The sequence below is a fragment of the Pyxicephalus adspersus genome, chromosome 1 (genome assembly GCF_032062135.1).
Source record: "Pyxicephalus adspersus chromosome 1, UCB_Pads_2.0, whole genome shotgun sequence".
NCBI lineage: Eukaryota > Metazoa > Chordata > Amphibia > Anura > Pyxicephalidae > Pyxicephalus > Pyxicephalus adspersus.
In genome coordinates, this window is record NC_092858.1 from 54,734,810 (window position 1) to 54,754,223 (window position 19,414).

Here is a 19,414-nt window from a genome sequence, read left to right on the forward strand (position 1 = left end):
AAGCTTCATATTAAACCTCCAGCTTATTGCTGCTGTTTATATTCATTACCAGGCTATGCATAATGCTCATCTCTGCAGTGTGATCTGAGAACTAAATTCAATTTGAACTCAAATGCTACTAATCAGTAAAATGGCCATACCTAGGCTTTCCCAAAGGATAAACCAAAGGATAAATAGGGCAATCAGGTATTGAACTGTAATTAGAGAAAAAGAATAGTCATAAATAATACATTTATGAATGTGTTTGTTGTTCATATCAGTCCCTCTGTAACCTGTATTCTGTGTGTGCTCATTCCTTATAGTACTAGCTGTGTCTTGTGTTCTGTGTATGCACAGTGCCTACAGTGCACTCTATATGTATATGTGCTATGTATATTTCCTATATGTATATGTGTTTTGTATATTCCCTATATGTATATGTGCTATGTATATTACCTGTATGTTTTTTCCCTAATTGTATATTCCCTGTATGTATATTCCCTATATCTATATTTCCTTTATGTATATTCCCGGTATGTATATTCCCTATATGTATATTCCCTGTATGTATATTCCCTATATGAATATGTGCTATGTATAGTCCCTATATCTATATGTGCTATGTATATTCCCTGTATGTATATTCCCTATATGTATATTCCCTATATATATATGTGCTATGTATATTCCCTGTATGTATCTTCTCTATATGTATATTCCCTATATCTATCATTATCTATAATCCCTGTATGTATATTCCCTATATGTATATTCCCTAAATCTATAATCCCTGTATGTATATTCCCTATATGTATGTTCCCTGTATGTATATTACCTATATGTATATGTGGTGCTATGTATATTCCCTGTATGTATATTCCCTATATGTATATTCCCTATATCCATATGTGCTATGTATATTCCCTGTATGTATATTCCCTATATCTATATGTACTATGTATATTTCCTGTATGTATATTCCCTATATGTATATTTGTTATGTATATTCCCTGTATATATATGTGCTATGTATATTCCCTATATGTATATTCCCTGTATGTATATTCCCTGTATATATATATGTGCTATGTATATTCTCTATATGTATATTCCCTGTATGTATATTCCCTATATGTATATGTGTTCTGTATTTTCCCTATATGTGCTATGTATATTCTCTATATGTATATGTGTTCTGTATTTTCCCTATATGTATATTCCCCGTATGTATATTCTCTATATGTATATTCCCTGTATGTAGATTCCCTATATGTATATGTGTTTATGTATATTCCCTTTATGTATATGTGCTATGTATATTCCCTATATATATATATATATATATATATATATACGTGTTCTGTATATTTCCTTATATGTGCTATGTATATTCTCTATATGTATGTGTTCTGTACATTTCCTATATGTATATGTCCTATCTATATGCCCGAAATGTATATTCCCTATATGTATATGTGTTCTGTATATTTCCTATATGTATATGTGCTATGTATATTCCTGAAATGTATATTCCCTATACGTATACTCCCTGTATGTATATTACCTGTATGTATATTCCTTATATGTATATGTGCTATGTAAATTCCCAAAATGTATATGTGCTATGTATATTCCCTATAAGTATATTCCCTGTATGTATATGTGCCATGTATATTCTCTGTATGTATATTCTCTATATGTATATGTGCTATGTATATCCCTGTATGTATATGTGCTCTGTATGTACATGTAGCATGATGTCCTGAGCTCCCTCATGCAGCTGTGTGCTGTACTCCCTGTGTTCTCCATGACACATATACGATGCTATATAGTTCTCAGTCTCTGGACATCTCCGTTTTACCAGTCCGGGCCCCCTCCTGTTATCCCGGGTGTATTGCCGCCCTTCGCCCTCCCCCATCCACCTTACACCCACACATGGGCTCCGCCCCTCTTTTTGGATTGGCTGAAGCGGCCCTGTGGCCCGCCCCCATGTCCGGCCCCGGAATAAATCGTCCCTCACACCCCGTACAGGTACATCACTGACCTGCTATCACTACACGGCTACACTGCGCACCGACCTGTGCTGCGTCTTCTTCCCCCTCCTCTGCTGGACTAGCGAACACAGGCTATGGCCACTACGGTGCTGACCATGAGTACCAGGCTGGGGCGACTGGACGAACCTGTCTTCACGCAGCTGAAACCTGTTGTTGGTAGTGGGGGGCAGCCGCCTACAAGAGGGGACCCCAATGGCGGGGGGTCTGTGTATGGCGAGGACATGAAAAGCTCCAGGTTGTTGCCTGATGACATGGCACAGGTAAGGCACGGGGGGGCATTGGTAGTACCTGGGGATTGTATGATGATGGCAGAAGGCGATGTGCCCAGCACTACCGATCAGTGCTGAGCCTGGCAGGTGCACCGTACAGGTAATGGGCACAGCGCTGCCTATAGAGGGGTGCAGGGACTGGCAGCTCATCACCCCACACACTGCTGGCCATCACACCCGGGGGGATCCACAGAGCAACAGCTGGCCGAGCTAAAATCAGCAAGAACTCACCGCAAACCGAGCTCTTCCAGCACTATACCGAGTGCCTGTGTGTGTATGGGGGATCACATGGCTTTATATAGAAGGGTGACAGCTGATTAACTATGGGGACATCAGGAGGGGCAACAATCAAAACTCATATATTAACCTTTATATATAGGGTATTGTTATGCATGCAGTAACTTTATAATAAAACTTTTATACATATATTTTCACTTCCCTCCACTCTTTCACTTTCTCTCTCTAATATCTCCTTCTTCCGCTTGCTTTCTGCTTATTTCTTTTCCTCACGTTTCTCTCTTTTTCCTAGTCACTTCTGTAGTATTGAACATGTTCTAGCTATTTCCCTGTCCACCTCTTTTTTTCTCCTTCTCTCCCTGATATGTTCTAGTTGTGTGATCTGGGATTTGTATAGGGATGTTGACCATGAGAAGTACAAGTCTTTTCCTGTTAATGTGAGAGCTGCAGGCTCTGGCACCACAACAAGCTGTAAAACTTGCTTCAGTTGAGCGGTTTCGGAGCTTTCTCTACGAGCGCCAAGTGTTATAATGTTTTTTGGGAAGAGAATTGTTCCCTCTGTTTGCTGTAGCTGATTTCCAGTGAATTATTACACTTGTTTTCCATTTGTCAGCTGATTCATTTTGGAGAATGCTGAAGGGATTAGGAATGACTGCAGATTTTACAGTACAGGGGGGAATGTAGCATTTGTCCATTGAAGAGTACATGATAAATGTTTTGCTGATGACTGTACTGGTAATATCAGCCTGCAGCCACCCACGGCCTACAATGCACCACTTCTAGATGTAAGATCAGCTTGATATGTATCTGGGTACGGATTACACGAGTACTAAATAAGCAAAAATTGCTTGTTCATATTACACCATTAATAATTGTCAATTCAAACCCAAGCAGGCCAAATTGGACCCCTAAGCATGCATGGCTTTGCACTGTATTTACCATCAGTCTGGAGTGATATGAGGCTAAATGTGTATAAATAATTAATATTATTACAGTTTATCTAGGTGTCTCCTCTAAACCAAGTTGTGTTGATCTAGACAGCTTGTCACTTACATCTATTTTATATTTTCAAATTGTTTTGATATGTGACTTTGGAACTGTGGATGAGGAATACTTGGGTTATTATTAGCATAATTTAATTGGCACACACCATGTTGTTATAATTGACAGAACTTGTTAATAATTGATATTCTTCTTCTTTGATGTACAGACTAGATGTGAAATGGATAAGTATCTTACACCTCATCCGGCTCCAGTTTGCATGGTACCAGATCAAAAGAAATACAGGAGAGACAGTGCATCGGGTATTGATCAGTTCTTCAGTGACAGCGATGGAATGCCTTACAGTATCAACATGAACGTCTTCCTCCCAGACATCACTCATCTCAGAACAAACTTGTACAAGGCTCAGAGGCCCACAGTCACCCACATTAAGACGGAACCTGTTACAGTTTTCAGCCAGCAGAGCGATGCCACGGCCACACAGCCTCTTCCAGAATTCACCAGCATCTTTAGTAACCACCAGAACACAGATTTAAATAACATTTACATCAAACAAGAGATGCCTTCGCCTGAAATCCAGATTCCCGTCAACCACCAGCATGGACAGCTGTACCAGTTATTAAGTTCGTCAGATATGGACCTGAGCTCCACAAACCAGACACCAGTCATGGACAATATTGGCAATGCTTCATTGTCTACAGAATTAACTGGATTCAACACACTTCCCACTCCTGTAAATCAGAGTACAATGAAGCAATTTCAGGGCATTCACCAGTGTTCATATAATATGCATGGGCAGTTCATGCAACAGCAAGAAGGGACCTACTTCCCCCCCTCACCTCCAAGCTCAGAACCTGGAAGTCCAGATCGGCAAGCAGAACTTCTTCACAGCTTAAACCCACCACCTTCATATGCAGCCACCATTGCTTCTAAGATGGCCATTCACAACCCAAGCTTAACTACTCCAGTGCAAATGACACCAACTAACATTCAACCTGTTCGTTACAACCGCAGAAACAATCCAGACTTGGAGAAAAGACGAATCCACTATTGTGATTATCCTGGTAAGACAGAGTTGGGAGTTTAAAATGTATTCAGTTAATAATAAGATTGTTTTTTTGTTGTACTTTACTGCATTGTGGTTGAAATTTTGCCCTTCATCATTGTTCTTTGCCTTACACCATGCTCTGATGTTCCTCTTCCTTTTAAAAAAATAAGAGAAAGTTGTTAAAAGGGAATTCAGGCCACACCCTGTGATGTTGTAATATACTATGGGATCCATTAATTGGTTTAGGTTGATTGAGATGGTGTCAAAGCTGGCCTTCAACATCTTCATGTAGTTGACTTAGCTTAAAGTGTATCCAAACCCAGTCACTTAAATCGTGTAAAATCTTTAACGCATTATTATCATTCAAATGCAATTTTTAATAATTGTCAATCTGCAGTTTGCATTACATAATGCCTGGTGACCTTTCCAGAAAGGTCTATGTGCAGGTTCCTCCTGCAATATGGCAACTTTCTGATTTTCTTTCTCTAGATTGTGTTCCTGCACTGTTACCAAAATATGTCTTTCTTATGGAGGCTACAAGTGGCCCTGCCAATTCTGGCATGGTTCACTGATTTGATACCATCAGTAGACCTACCCAAAGAAATTACATTCAGCCATAGTAGAAGTGGTTGCAAAGAGACTATAGATGGTTTGAGATGCAACAAAGAATGAAAGTAGGGTGAAAATGTTATTTTAGAACTTTTATTGCAGAGTTTTGTTAAATACACCATGCTTCACATCTACTTTAACTGTAGGTGAAATCTTCCCCAGACCCCTCTAAATCCTGACATGCTATGTCAGGATACAGAATGTAACAGTATCTACCATGTTTTAATAGTGTCACCCAGCTTCTAGATCTCAATTGTTACTTGGCTTCCAAGTGTTACTTGGCTTCCAAGTGGGGCCAGAACATTGATTATTGGGAAGGAAACACAAAAAACAAAATGCTGTCAAAACTTCCCATGTTCCCATGTCTGCCCAGTAATCCCTGTATTTCCTGCCATAGTCTTCTTGTCAATCTTCTTCAATTCAGATAATCCCCTCATAAAACTAGAGCTTTAGGTGTGGCCCAAATGAAGGCCACAGTCAGGGGCAAGAGAAAAGTATACAAAAACAAGAATAACAATACACCATCATTACTTTAATAACCAAGTATGTGTACAATAACCCATAGCCACAGTGACATCTGTGGACCATGCTTAAAAAGACCACCTATAGTTCATAAAGGTATGTTGTCATCCTACAACATGAAATGTCTGAACAAGGACCTTTCTGACAGGTTCACCTGGTGTAACGTTAATGAACAATGAACATATTTAAAAATAATAAAAATGACTTTTTAAATTGCAATACCGTGTTAAGATTAGTTAGAGAGTTATTGAGTTTATATATACTTTTTCGTTTGCTTCAGAAGTATTGAATTGTAAAAAACTGTGTAACATTGAAGTAATATTTATTATAATAAGAACTGTGTGTATACAAATTCTCCTTCTGCTGGACAAGCCTTGGGTGTGTCATTGCCCCAACCGTGTTTGTCATCACCGGACCTTAAGCTGGTGTAGGCCAAAGTAGCTGTAATGTATCTGCTTACACAAAGGGGTTGTTGATGCAGATGACTGTAAGGGAGCATTTCTTTAACAATGTATTGCTTTGAAATGGCTTTACATTTGTCATTATATAAACATTGATTCCCACTGGATGAGGATCGACAATAAAGTTAAAGAGTGGGTTATGTGATCCCGATAACGTGATGGTGAGTGTTCATGTATCTAATGGATGGTTAGTTGTGGAACCCCCATAGCCTGCGTAAGCGTTAAAAACTAACAAAACTATTTAGGTGATGTTTCCACACCACAAGAAATGGAGAATTTTGTAAATAAGGCACCAAGAAACATTTCAAGTCAGTGTTTGTGAGGAACTTTCTATAGAGGGTCAGATTGTCACCAAATTGCACCAGATACATTTGTACTCTTGTATAAACTGCATAAGTATGTTTCATATCATGAAAATCTATATGGGGCCATATAAGTATCTAATAAATCAATTTTTTTAAGTTCATTGACATAGTTTAGGAGCAACAGTAAAACTGGTATAGCTGTATAGTTGTGCCATATTTTATTGAAATGAAAATCAAGTTGTTTTCCATTTTAATTTTTAATGTAACATTACTGGCATTAATGATTGATCACCTTTCTAATGTAAGAAGAAATGTTATTCATGAACCAACACGGCAAAGAGCCTCGCTATAGGAAATTTATAACTCAGGAGATCAGAATAATAAATATACACATTTGCAGGTGGGACAAACTCCTGGAAATAGATAGCCGTTGTTTTGCAGTTCTCCAGGCGTTTGTCAGCTGGCTTGTCCGTCACCGTTGCACACACCCCTTGTTCCACCCTGTATTATAATGAATGCAGTTAACCACCTGGACGTGCTGTTAGCTTGCAGAATTCTCCATGTTGCGGGTTTTTTACTACAGGTTACCGCCACCCTCTCCCTGCATTGACCATTCACACTAATAGCTTTTTTAGCGGTTGGGGGAAGACAAACTCACAACATTTTAATGAAGCTTTGGGGAACTAAGCTTCTCCTGTGCATAGGAAAACTGGTCATCATTATTCTCAACTATTTTGGTACCCATAATACTTTTCAAATATGACCACAATAAACAGCCTTTGGGCACTAAAATCAAGCTTTTGGGAATCTTTATACAATCACCCTATTATGGCTACAGAGAAAAAACAGTACCTATTCATGATGTTATTATCATTTCCACTACTTGTATCAACGAATATCTCCCCAGTCCCTTTTAGCCAGGCTCACCACCCGACACTCTTAGTAACCATTTGGCTGTTTTTGGATGGTCACTGAAGAGTTGGGTCACAATACAGGGGCTGCCACCCACTTACCATTTCTTCCCACCCAGTTTAAAAATAATTCTGGGTTGAACAACAACAAAACCAAAATTTGACCAACTAATGCTATTTATTTGTACATTACATCCACATATTGTACACTTATTTGCAACCAGTGGCATATCAGTTTAATTGACTTTTTTATTTGTTATGTAAATGGTAATTAATAAATGTTGCTGGTTTTCTTGGCTTCATTCCACCAAGCTAAAAAAAAGTTTGCTAACATAGTCCTGTAAATCAGAAAACTAACAATGAATTTAATAAACTCTGGAAAGAATGCAGTCAATTTCAATGTAACGATCCCGACTTTCCTTTTGGCACTGGCCAAGTAACGATAAACTGTGCTGTACTGGAATCTTCCCAGGTATTTTTAGAATGCAAGAATGCAGATGAATATGTGTGCCTAGGAATAACTCTGATAGATAAGTCGGCATAATAAGAAGAAATATACACACACATTCTGACAAACTACATCTGTTGTAATATTATTGAAGACAGAGTTGGTCCTTCTATTCGGGGCAGTGCAGGAATGTCGTCCTGAACGTGTGATACATTTCCATAGTCTGTGCAGTTTGTTATTCCTGTTTACTGGCAACCAGTGAGGTCTGTTCTGTATTTTAGAAATCTATTGACTTTTTTTTTTCTCTCTGTTTGACTTTAGAAAAGAAATTACCGGTTTTTATTGTATTCAACATGCACTTCTTTTGTTTTCTTATTCCAGGCTGCACAAAGGTGTATACAAAGTCATCCCATTTGAAAGCTCACCTGAGAACACATACTGGTATGTGCATTTACTATTCATTTTAATGGCTGAGTAAATATTATTCATAGAAACCTTTCCTTATTGAAGTTTGTGTATTCAGTCATCTTTTTTCCCATTTGAAGCCATTCATTTAGGGCTAATTTAGTCAGACAAATTATTCAGTGCAACAGATAAGAGCTATATATATAACATCATGGGAGAGCCCAAAAAGACATGGCAGTCATGACAGCTAAGCTGCAAAGAGCCTTGAAAGAAGAAGTAATTTTACAATTGTACCCTATATGTTTTTAAAGTGATAAATGTATGTATATTTTCAGTATCTGAGTATGTACACCAGTGATAGAAAAGGCTATTTTAGATGCCAGAAGACGGGGTCATGTGGTCTTTGAGCACCAAGTTGCATAGAAAGAGAACAATGTGATCTCTGTGCATGTTGGTATATTTCTGAAGAAGAAGAGCAACAAATCAACCATGCATTTATAAAAATAGAGATAGTTATAGGACTCATTATATCGTCTTTTTGTACTGGTTTTAGTCATAGCTGTCCTAAGTGTTTTCTCTAAGAAGATAATTTTAAAAGAATGTAGTAACCACCTTTGCAATCAAAGATTAATATTTGAAACAGGCTGAGTATGTGTTAGGTATTATCCAGCATTTCCAGCCACCGCTTTAGGCAGTTGCAGCCTTGAAAACCTATAATGGAAATTTCTATACAACAGAACATCAAAGCAAAATCTACACTTTCTTGTATGTTTGGCTACCTTTACACGTTTGAATGGCCTCTCCAATGTATGCGTTAATGGAGGGATTTAGTACTAGAGCATGATGTACAGTTGCCTTCTTCACATTGCTGACTGTTACTTTTAGTTTTGTTGGGGTTGTACTCTAGTTTTCCAATGTGACCTAAATAGGGAAATACAGAGTCCTACCTGACAAAAAGTGTAAATATTAAAAGGCAATAAGGCAAATAAATCCATTTATAATTCAGCAATTTTTTTTATTTGGCACATTGGAAAAATAAATGAAGTTAAGGTGCCCACAGTCCCCTGACTACCTGCCATGACCTATGATCAATGTTATCACTTGGCCGGGTGACCCCCTATAAATCAGTGTTTCTAAATCATGGAGTGGTTTTTGGACAACTGCCCACAATCAGAGGGTAGTTGGCATATTGGGTGACAATTCACATTTAGTGCTGTAAAAAGAGAAAGGGCAACAGTTTACCAGGGGGGAAACTTTTAGTGGCCAGTCAAAGTTTTTACACCTGGTATGGTTGTTCAGGCAGGTAAGAGGACTTGTCATAACTGTTGCTATATTCTCTTAGTAATCAGCAGTTGTTGTTAGCATGAGTAATCTTCCTGGTAATACAACACATGCACCAAATCAGTTTTATTGTTACATTGAAATCCCTTTATTTGGCTAGTTGATGGTATCACTTCCACCATACTACGATTCTAAAAGATTAGATATCAATTTTATATCTTGTATTATGCATGTAGATATAGGATAATACCACAAAATGTGATTTTTGGATGACATTTGTGCCATCTTTGCAGAATTTTTACTGTTTTGAGATATTTTTGTAGACCACAGATATAAGGTTCCGTAAAAGCCAGCACCTATTCAGGACAAACCAACTTTTATTATTGCCATGAGCACACATTCTTGTTTTAGGCAATTCATTTAAATGGCATTGTATGTGTGTGTGTAAAAAGGGTATCTGAAAGCTGGAGGTTGCTATGGAAGTTCCAGCTTTGATAATTGAAGCAGTTATCTCTAACAGCCACTGTAAAAAAATAAAAGAACTAGAACAAAGGTCTGTTTAGCAGACTGTTACCATGCTAAACAAAACTGTTCTAAGCAATATGTGTTTTCATAATCCCAGCTTAAACATATTGCTATACAGTGTCCCACACAGTTATTGAGTCATTCCTTTATCTACTAACCTTGGCTCAGCGGAGATCATGGCTAATTTATGGGATTAGCTAAAAACTATTCTTCTGAATGTCTCTTCAGCACTACACAGACAAGTTACTGTCTAAAAGGATCTTTCAGTCTGCTCTATTTAAGGAAGCATCATGCCTACCAATATTTATTATTTTTTTAAAATCATATATTTAATAATTAATTGTGCATATAAACCTGAAACTAACACTAGTTCCTGTAATCACTTGAGCTTGGACAATTTTTTAGACACTGATCTAAGCTGCAAAAATAAAGTAAGTGATATGCTCGCCTAGGGTTTAATTATTCATGGGCATTGTACACATCCTAATGTCTTCACTAATTAACCTTTACAAGTTTAGGTTTCATTAATCAAGTGTTAGCTTAGCGCGTTTGACTCCATGTTTATTTTTTCAGTTTGGGTGACAATCATTTTGCAAAAATCTTCTTTTAATATATCTTCCTATGTAGCTTTTTTCATATTTGCTTTTATTTTTCAGTACAATTTGAAACTTTTTTTTTTGCCTTTTAATCTTTAAAAGACTATTATTAAACTAAGTTGCCTTCAAAGCAAATCCTATATTAATAAGATAGTACCATGCAATGTAATTTAACAAGGCTTTGTTTAATAGGTCTTAAATGGCCTTGGGGTATTCACCAGTCCTGTTTATCTGGCCAAACTTGTTCTAAAGTAATCGCTGACTATTCAAACTGCATTTTCTACCTAATCTTCGTTTCATGACAATGCCTTTAAATCACCTGTGAATGATAACCTCCCTTTACAATCTGTCATTTTAAATAAAATAAAAGGCCTGAAGCAAAGTTTGTCTGGCGTAAGGAGTCAAAACACTTTCAGAATTTCTTTTGTATAAAAAAACCCCTTCGTCTTTTATTATTTATTCAACCTTGTTGGTCCTTTCAATCAGTTTGAATAGCTCCTAATAGATTTTGTTTCAGAACAAACACAGACAAGCTCTAATGCTCTCTTTAGCTGGGAGAATCCTAGTTCCATGCAGTCTTCAGGATTTCACTAAGAACTAAGCTGGCCAGTTTCTTGGCAGAACCTAACTTCTTGGGAACATTTTGTTCATTGCAAAATAGCTTTACAACATAGCAGCTTAAAAAGACATAATTACAGAACCTCATCAGAGAGAGGCAGTTCCTCTAAATAAAATAAATTACCTCCCAATGGAAGCAAGCCCATCTGAAACCAGAGCAGGAATCAAAGTAAGACATGTATGATTTAGACTGGTCCTTGTCTATTTTATTACAGTTTTTATAGTATGAGAATGTGACCTTTTTTTCCATTACATTGTCATCAAGCAGGGCATCTTACAAAGCTGATGTATGTACACATAATAAATTTAATTGAAAATTAAAAATTCCCCAACATTTTAAAAAAAATCAGCCTGGTTTGTTAAAAGACAATGCAGGATGATTTGTGGGACTAATAATCCATTCTAATTTGTTCTGGGGATGGTCTGTTGTCCATCATGTGTATATGATTTTTAAAATGAGTGTTTTTTAATTTCCATACAAAAATCCCCACCCTTACAACTAACATATATGATATGACTTGAGGTCTGACCCTCTTTTCTGTCCACATTGCAGAAAAATAATTTTATTTCAAAAACAATCTATGGGGCTTTTGGTGACAGGAGAGGACTTTATTTAACATGTGATGCAATAAACAGCTGGAAATCTGCTGGATGTCAGCCCACCCTTATTCTGACTTGATTTCAGCAGTACATTGCTTTAGTATGTTGGCAACCATTACATTTATTTAAATGGGGTAAGAGTGTTTTAGTCAGTTCTTCATATATTATCTGCAATTTCTGTCCTAGTGACCTGTGCTCATAATTACCAATATACACATGATTTTTTGTGACTGTTGTGTTCTTGGAGAAAAGATTGGTACTTTTCCACAGTTTTTATTCTTGTTGTGTTTTATTTGAAGTGTGAATGCTGTTGTAACTGAAGGTTAAAAGAAACATTATCCCTATTGTTTGTATGTGTCAAGAACAAGAGATACCTGGACTTCATCAAGTTACCTGCTCTGTATCTTTTATTAATACGCTTGTAGCTGATTTACCAGTGTTACATTCTGATATAATAGCAGCAATGGGTTTTGTTAACAGTATCCTGCATTATACACCCCACGACCAAATTTAACACTAGGGGAACTCTTCATTCCTCCCAAATATTCAAACATCCCCAGGCTTGGGCCGCTGTTGTTATTGACATACAGACAGTCCACAATAATTATTCATAGATGCAATGGGCATTTTAAACCTAGCTGATCTCATGTGGTGACTAAAGGTCTACTCTCTACTCCACTAAACACTTGCTGATCACCTAACAGTGACAAGTTCCACTTATGACTTGAATGATAACTTGCTGTTTCTGTGGGCAGCAGGAGATTGTTGGATCTTGTTACTGCACTTTACCAAGCTATAACGCTAAGTACAGCAATGAAGAAGAGTATAACTAAATCATGGCAATGTGCCATAGTGTCATTAATTAATAGTCTAACTTATTTAGTCCTGACTGCAGTCACGTAAAGGCTGCACCTGTAGGTATAGGTAAAATTTGAAGCAATCTTACCAGATGAGCAACTTGTCATAAAGTTTGATTTACTAAAAAGAACATAGCCTGCTCACTTAGCAAAGTGAATTATCACTCTGCAAGGCAAATGTGGTGAAGCCTAACTGCAGCTACCAACAGAGGTTGTGAGCTCTGGGGCATGGGGGATTCATTAATGATCTTACATTTTAACTATACATATGCTAGATTTTAGCACTAGACTATGTTGGTCTATCATCGTCTTAGGTGATGAAAACCTATCATGTCCTTGGTGTAGCTATGATAATATATATTCTTACTAGGACTGATATTATTGGCTGAAAGGGTGATTTACTAAGCAGATTTACTCTTACATGAGCTCCTTCAGATACAGCTATGTGTGGGATAAAGCTTCCAGATTAAAATGCTTTATACTTGTGTATGAATGTGTGTGTGTGTGTGTGTCTATATACACATATTAGAGCCAATTAGGACATTTAGTAAGAAAATCATGTAAACAGAAGTTGAAAAAACAAACTTCAACCAGATAGACTGAATGAGTCTATAGCCCTAGGGCAGTGTGTTTGTGTGTGTCTGTGTGTATATTTTGTGTTTTTTTGGCCAGTCATGCTGTGCGTATATATATATATATATATATATATATATATATATATATGTGTGTGTGTATCAGTCCCCAGGTGCTAGAATGCAGGTGAAGGTGCGCCATGGCTCACATACCTTACAGTAGTCCTGCTTTTGTGGCCACCAGTTTACACAGTAACCTTGATAATGGTTATCAGTTTTAGGTGAAACAACGCTAGCCAGTAAACTCCAAACTGTTTTTAAAAGGCTTCTGTACCTGATGATTTATTGTCAAAGACTTGTAAAAGCAGATCTTTTTAGAAATGTTTATAGTGTCAGACCTAGTGGGAGAATGGTATTTTAACACTGACAAGTCCGATCCAGACATATTACAGTGAGTGTTGTGGATGGAGCACTCCAATATAGCAGAGAAGCTTTACTCAGTCTTTTTTCTGAAAGCACTGGGCATGATATTTCTTGCTTGGAAAGAAACAACCAGAGTGTACTATTTGGCTGTAGTTTGGTACCAGTTTCCTCCATGCTGTTTTACTTGAGCAGTGCTGACATTTTAACAAATGCCAAAGAAGTTCCTCTGAAGTGGAGGAGTAGCTGCACTTTGCTGCACAGCTAAATCGCTGTTTTGATTCAGTCGTCATGTTCCAGTAACTGAGTTTAAACACATTACTCTTTGAAGAATAGTATTTTTAATTTAGGGCTTTGGACATTTCATGAAAAAAAGTATTTTAGACCTTTCTGGAAAAGAATCAGAATTTTCCCTGAACATTGTATAAATGTGCTTCAAGTCCACAGTAATCACATTGAGAGCAGCTCATTTTTAGTTTGCTGTAAAGGTTTTTTATTTATTTAGGTCATGGTAGATCTAAAAGTAGTTAGTCACATTCCTATATTCAAGTCTAGCTGAATGTGACTATTGCTAGCTCTAGGATGGTTTATTTTCGTGTGGTCAGGATTTCTTGCCGATAGGGAACCCGTCACAAAGTTAAACAATCGCAGATGAAAGTACAGAAAAACATATTTTAAATTCTTTTGTTATTTACTGTTTTTTTTTTGCAATGTGCCTCAGAACTTGCTAGGAAATTGAAACTTCAGAAAAAGTCAATTTGCCTGTACAGACCCTCCCTTCTAGCACGTCAGATCCTCTCCTATTGTGGGGATCTCTGAATATTTCTGTGCTGGTGTAGCTCCCCTGCCCTTACTGCCCTACATAACCTTTTATATAACAGCCAGGGGAGCAGTAAAAGAGTACAAAGGGGGGCAAGTAGCAATGAGCAGTACCCAATGAGGGTCCGGGCAGCAGGATAATGTGCACAATGGTGGAAAAATAGGTTCCTAGGTTCTGTTTGACTAAGCAAAATTGGGTGGGGTGGTGGCACATTCACTGAACGTTCTTTTAAGGTTTACATAAGTAATAGGATGTTGCTGTAAAATTATATATAATATGCAGATTTTTAGATCTGTTAACGTAAGCATGCCCACCAGACAGTGTTTGCAGATCCTCCAGAAAGGCGGGGATAGAAAACTCTCAGATTTGCTCAGCTATACTATTACAATTTCTAAATCCCCCCCACTGGATAGTTGAAATCACTTCAATGTCATATATGTGTGTAAATATATCTGTATTTATATTTTACAGATAGGGTTTATATCTTCTAATATTGCAGCAGATTTATGATAATTCTTAATTATACAGAATTAATGTGTAAAGTAGAAATATCACCTATCTGTAATTAAATACTCAGGATTATACAACTGAGTTATCCAGTTATCCCTTAATTGTCAGTAAGATATAGATTAAAAGCAGATAGTATGTCTGATACGTAAACAGAAAATGCAAATGATGTGCTATGAAGATTTACCTAACAGATTAAGCGCCACAGGGCATGTCAGGTTGTAAAGCAGAGGAAAACTAGTAGTAACAAGCATGCAGCATTGTATGTAGGTCAGGGATCTCGGGCTGTGTACAGCGTTGTTGATCCTGATACAGTTATTTCTATTGAAGCTGAATCCTCCAGTACTGGCCTTAATATTGTCATGGTTAAAACAAAACTGTGCTGTTCCTAGCCAATCTTTGGACTCTTCTTCTTGCTGGAAAGCTCATAACATCTTAATGTGCCCTGTGATGCTTACAATTATAACTAATTTTCTGCCCAAATAGAACAGACATGTGATAAAGAATAAGGACACAGAGCTCCATTTATGATTCTCTTCCCAGACTATTTGAATATTTTAAGTAGGTTTATTTAGCATGTTTTGGGAGCACAGCAGACATATCATTATTGACTTGGATAGATTGCAAACACACGTTAGATACACATTAGCAATGACTACTTAGAAGCAAAAGGAAAATCCTGAAAATGTGATTGGTGTTAGCAATATTTGTGCCTTAATATATACCCCAATGTTTAGTTTAGATATTAGCATATTTGCCTTTTACCGTGTTGATAAATGATCTAATTACTAAGCAGTTATGGTCATTAAACAATTATAAATGAAAAAAAGTATAGTTAGCATCCTATTCGTAAATGTTTTTCCTTTTTTTTGCTATTTGGTAAGACTATTTCCTCTATGTGTAATATTATAAATAGGGACACCATTCCAAAAAGAAAATGACTAAATGGGAAAACATTTGGTGGCCATAAGAATAGTATCTATGTCCATTTGACTGATGGAATTAGGGTTGTGTGGACACTTCAGTCATAACCGTTATAATTATCGCTGTCTTCTGCAGACACAAATAGACACTTTGAGATGTCTCATCAATGACAGAGCCGTATAAACTTCTCACTCTTAGAGGATTATTGAGTCAGTATATTGGTAAAGAAATGACAGGGATTAGATGTAATTTAAACACAATTCTTTGATGTTTCTGTTGAATGTTCAATAAATTATATGGCTGCACATAATGCCTGCACAGATAGGCTTGTAGGGTTATCTATAGGAGGCCACTTATGTCTGGGTTATGTGATATATCATCATTTATGTCAGTAGAGATGGATGGACTTTTTTGTAAAATTGCCATAAAAAAAATAAAGATTTTCTTGTTTTGTGGAAAAGTATTTGGAATAAAGCAGTGGACAGTTAGAAACATTTGTACATTTTCAAAAAATGGTACACTGGTTTTCTGTAATAAGTCTTACTTCTGTAATAAGATTTACTAGGTAAATTATGTGTTCATTTCTTACAAATGTGCTTTTTATCATAGACTACAGTCTTCATGAGCTATGATAGAAAAATGACATGATAGGTTTAATTGGTTTATTTAAACCACATCTCACCCCTTTGCTTTTCTCCTGTTTTATAGAATTCATCTACGATAGTAGGCAGCCACTTTTATTTACTTTTATTTCACTCAACACAAACAGCAATAGAGAACTTTCCCTGTTTAAAAGATATAAATGTTTTCCATTGAATGTCATTTTATAAGTTATAATAGCTGTAAAGATCTGCATCTGCTCTAACAGCTCTATCTGCTGTTGGACCACTTCCCACAGAGGCTGACTATGAGTCACTGTAGGGAAAGTAAACCTTATCCCTTTCTAATCTTTATGTATCATAGGCCTTCACAATTTTTTGTTGTATTTATGAGTCTTTTATATTTGTGTTTTTGCAGGAGAGAAGCCATACAAGTGTACGTGGGAAGGCTGCGACTGGAGATTTGCCCGCTCAGATGAACTGACACGTCATTACAGAAAACACACAGGAGCTAAGCCCTTCCAGTGCGGAGTTTGCAACAGAAGCTTCTCTCGCTCCGATCACTTAGCCCTACACATGAAGAGACATCAGAACTAGAATGATCCTGTGGAAGACTCTTCTCTATGCAATCATCTCCCGACTGCCTCATTACTGAAACACTATGCAGACTGTAGTAACTCGCCATTAGGGTAGTTGCTGCATATTATCCCTGTTGTGATATGGACTTGCAGGAGGGTGGGGTGGGAAGAGGAATTGAAACATAATAATAGAATATGATTTTCTCCTTATTTATAACTTGTTTTAAAATACAAAGTGATCAACCAGTCAGAGAATGTTTGCTACAACTGTTCTGTTTTCTTTTCTTTAGCAGTGTACAGTAGTTGGCAGGTTTCATCTCAGTACAGCTTATTTACATCTCAACACACAAGGGTTTTTAAGGTTGTTTAGTGATGTTTTGACCAAAGCACTGTCTTTACTGTTACAGTGTTTAGTAAATGAAATGAGGTCATGGATGACTGCACGCAAAGGACAAGCCAATATATATATATATATACATACATACACACACACACATCTCAGAAATATACATTAATACTTGAGCATGCAAGTACATCTCTTTATTTGTGTATTTGTTCTTTTTTGCAGTTTCACAATTTATTATTCTTAATCTCATTAGTATCTGAATTTATCTCAAACGTGGCTTTCCATATGTTTAATGTCGCTTTAAATTTAGTTAATTGAGGCCTTTGAAAGCTAACTACCAAAATATATTTCATTAACTTAAAAAAAACAAAAAAACAAAAACGCACTGACCTTTTTTGGAAGCGCATTTTCTATTTAAATGTAAAAGTACAATGTGTATTTCACTACACAAGCATTTAGCTAATTTTTACATAGTTTGATAAGCTGGCCTGAAACATTGTAGGCTTCTCTGTGTCATGTCACTGCAAATCCTGATCTGATACATCATAGAATACTGTACTCTCTGAATGTTCATGGTGTTCCCAGATAGAAGCTCAGCTGTTTTGAATATTAACAGCTTGGAACCACAATAGTAATCATTTCATCTGTGTTTCTGTGGCATCGCTACACCTTTTACAGGTGTGATATCACTACTGGCCGCATCTATGCAATTTTATTACTACCTACAAAATATAATATATTTTATGTATAACCAACTGCATTCAGAATGATCATCATAACCTTTACAATTACATCTCTCCCTCCTGAATTCCTTTCTTAGCAGTGATATGCTTCCTGTGAATTTTACATGACATTTTTGCACTTGATCTGTAATCTTTTACAGGATTATCCTTATCATCAGAACTAACAAACAGGATATAGTTAAATATGTTAAAAGCTGATGTTAAGAATCATGTAAGTGATCGTTTGTTTAGAAATGTTTATGCAACCTATGTTATTGGACACAGTAATTTTTTTTAAAGTTACTATGCAATTTACTCTTGTATAATTGCAGTACCTTACATAATGGTGTAACCAAAAATAGATTTGATGAAGGTTTGATGCAGCAAAAAAGCTTGAATTAACCAGGGATAGTAAAGACAAAAAAAAAAAAACAATACACAGAAAAGGTCTTGTTCTATAAAATGCTGTATTTTATTGTCTATTTATTTTGTGGTTAAAATTGGTGTTTTTGTAAGATTGCTACTGTATTTTAGCTACCTTTTTGATAACTTAACATTATTGTACTCTCTCAAATGTACTTTTAGAACATGTAAATATATTACAAATGTAAATACTTTTGTACAACACTTTTGATCGTTTGTTTATATGAAGATGTGCACATTTTTGTTGCTTTTTTGCCTTGTATTTTTATATTTGTAGTTATTATAAAAAGGGACAAAAGACTGTTTCCAAAAGAAAGTCCTTTGTACTTATAAAAAACAATAAACTATAAGTACCTAAATATGTCATTGTTTCATTCTTCACATGGTCTTTGGACTTTTGTGAATACATTTTTTTTGGGGCAAAATACATAAATGCATTGGGTTGCAATTCCTATCATGAACCATACAGCCATCACAATTCAACCCTTGTGACATAAGCTTAGATCCTAACATTTACCCATTTTTCCGGCTTCAAAGACATCACCTCGAAGACTTGGCAGCCTAAAATACCCCACCACTTGATAAATGCCACTGTAACAAGACCACCAATGGTGTTCACCTCACCAAATCATTGGTCTAATGATTTGGGTGGTTCACAGTAACCGCCTCTAAAACTCCAGTCAATTGGCCATGCCTTAGCTAAACTAAAGTCATCAGTCTGCTGCAGGACAATTAATATTCTGAATATTCTCTTCCATTCTGATTAGACTACAACA

General features: G+C 36.6%; 1 protein-coding gene across 1 annotated transcript; it reads left to right on the forward strand.

Moving 5' to 3' along the window:
• Positions 1-2,015: 2,015 nt before the first annotated feature.
• Positions 2,016-18,997, forward strand: KLF5 (KLF transcription factor 5). Its single transcript, XM_072410554.1, has 4 exons — positions 2,016-2,293; positions 3,750-4,605; positions 8,227-8,286; positions 16,988-18,997. The coding sequence occupies exons 1-4, from the start codon at positions 2,108-2,110 to the stop codon at positions 17,164-17,166; spliced, it is 1,281 nt and encodes a 426-aa protein (XP_072266655.1). The 5' UTR covers positions 2,016-2,107; the 3' UTR covers positions 17,167-18,997.
• Positions 18,998-19,414: the final 417 nt, after the last annotated feature.

Coding starts and splice junctions, on each gene's coding strand:
- KLF5 (XM_072410554.1), top strand. CDS start 2,108: ATGGCCACTACGGTGCTGACCATGAGTACCAGGCTGGGGCGACTGGAC. Junction 4,606..8,226: donor CCACTATTGTGATTATCCTG/GTAAGACAGAGT, acceptor TTCTTATTCCAG/GCTGCACAAAGGTGTATACA. Junction 8,287..16,987: donor TCACCTGAGAACACATACTG/GTATGTGCATTT, acceptor GTGTTTTTGCAG/GAGAGAAGCCATACAAGTGT.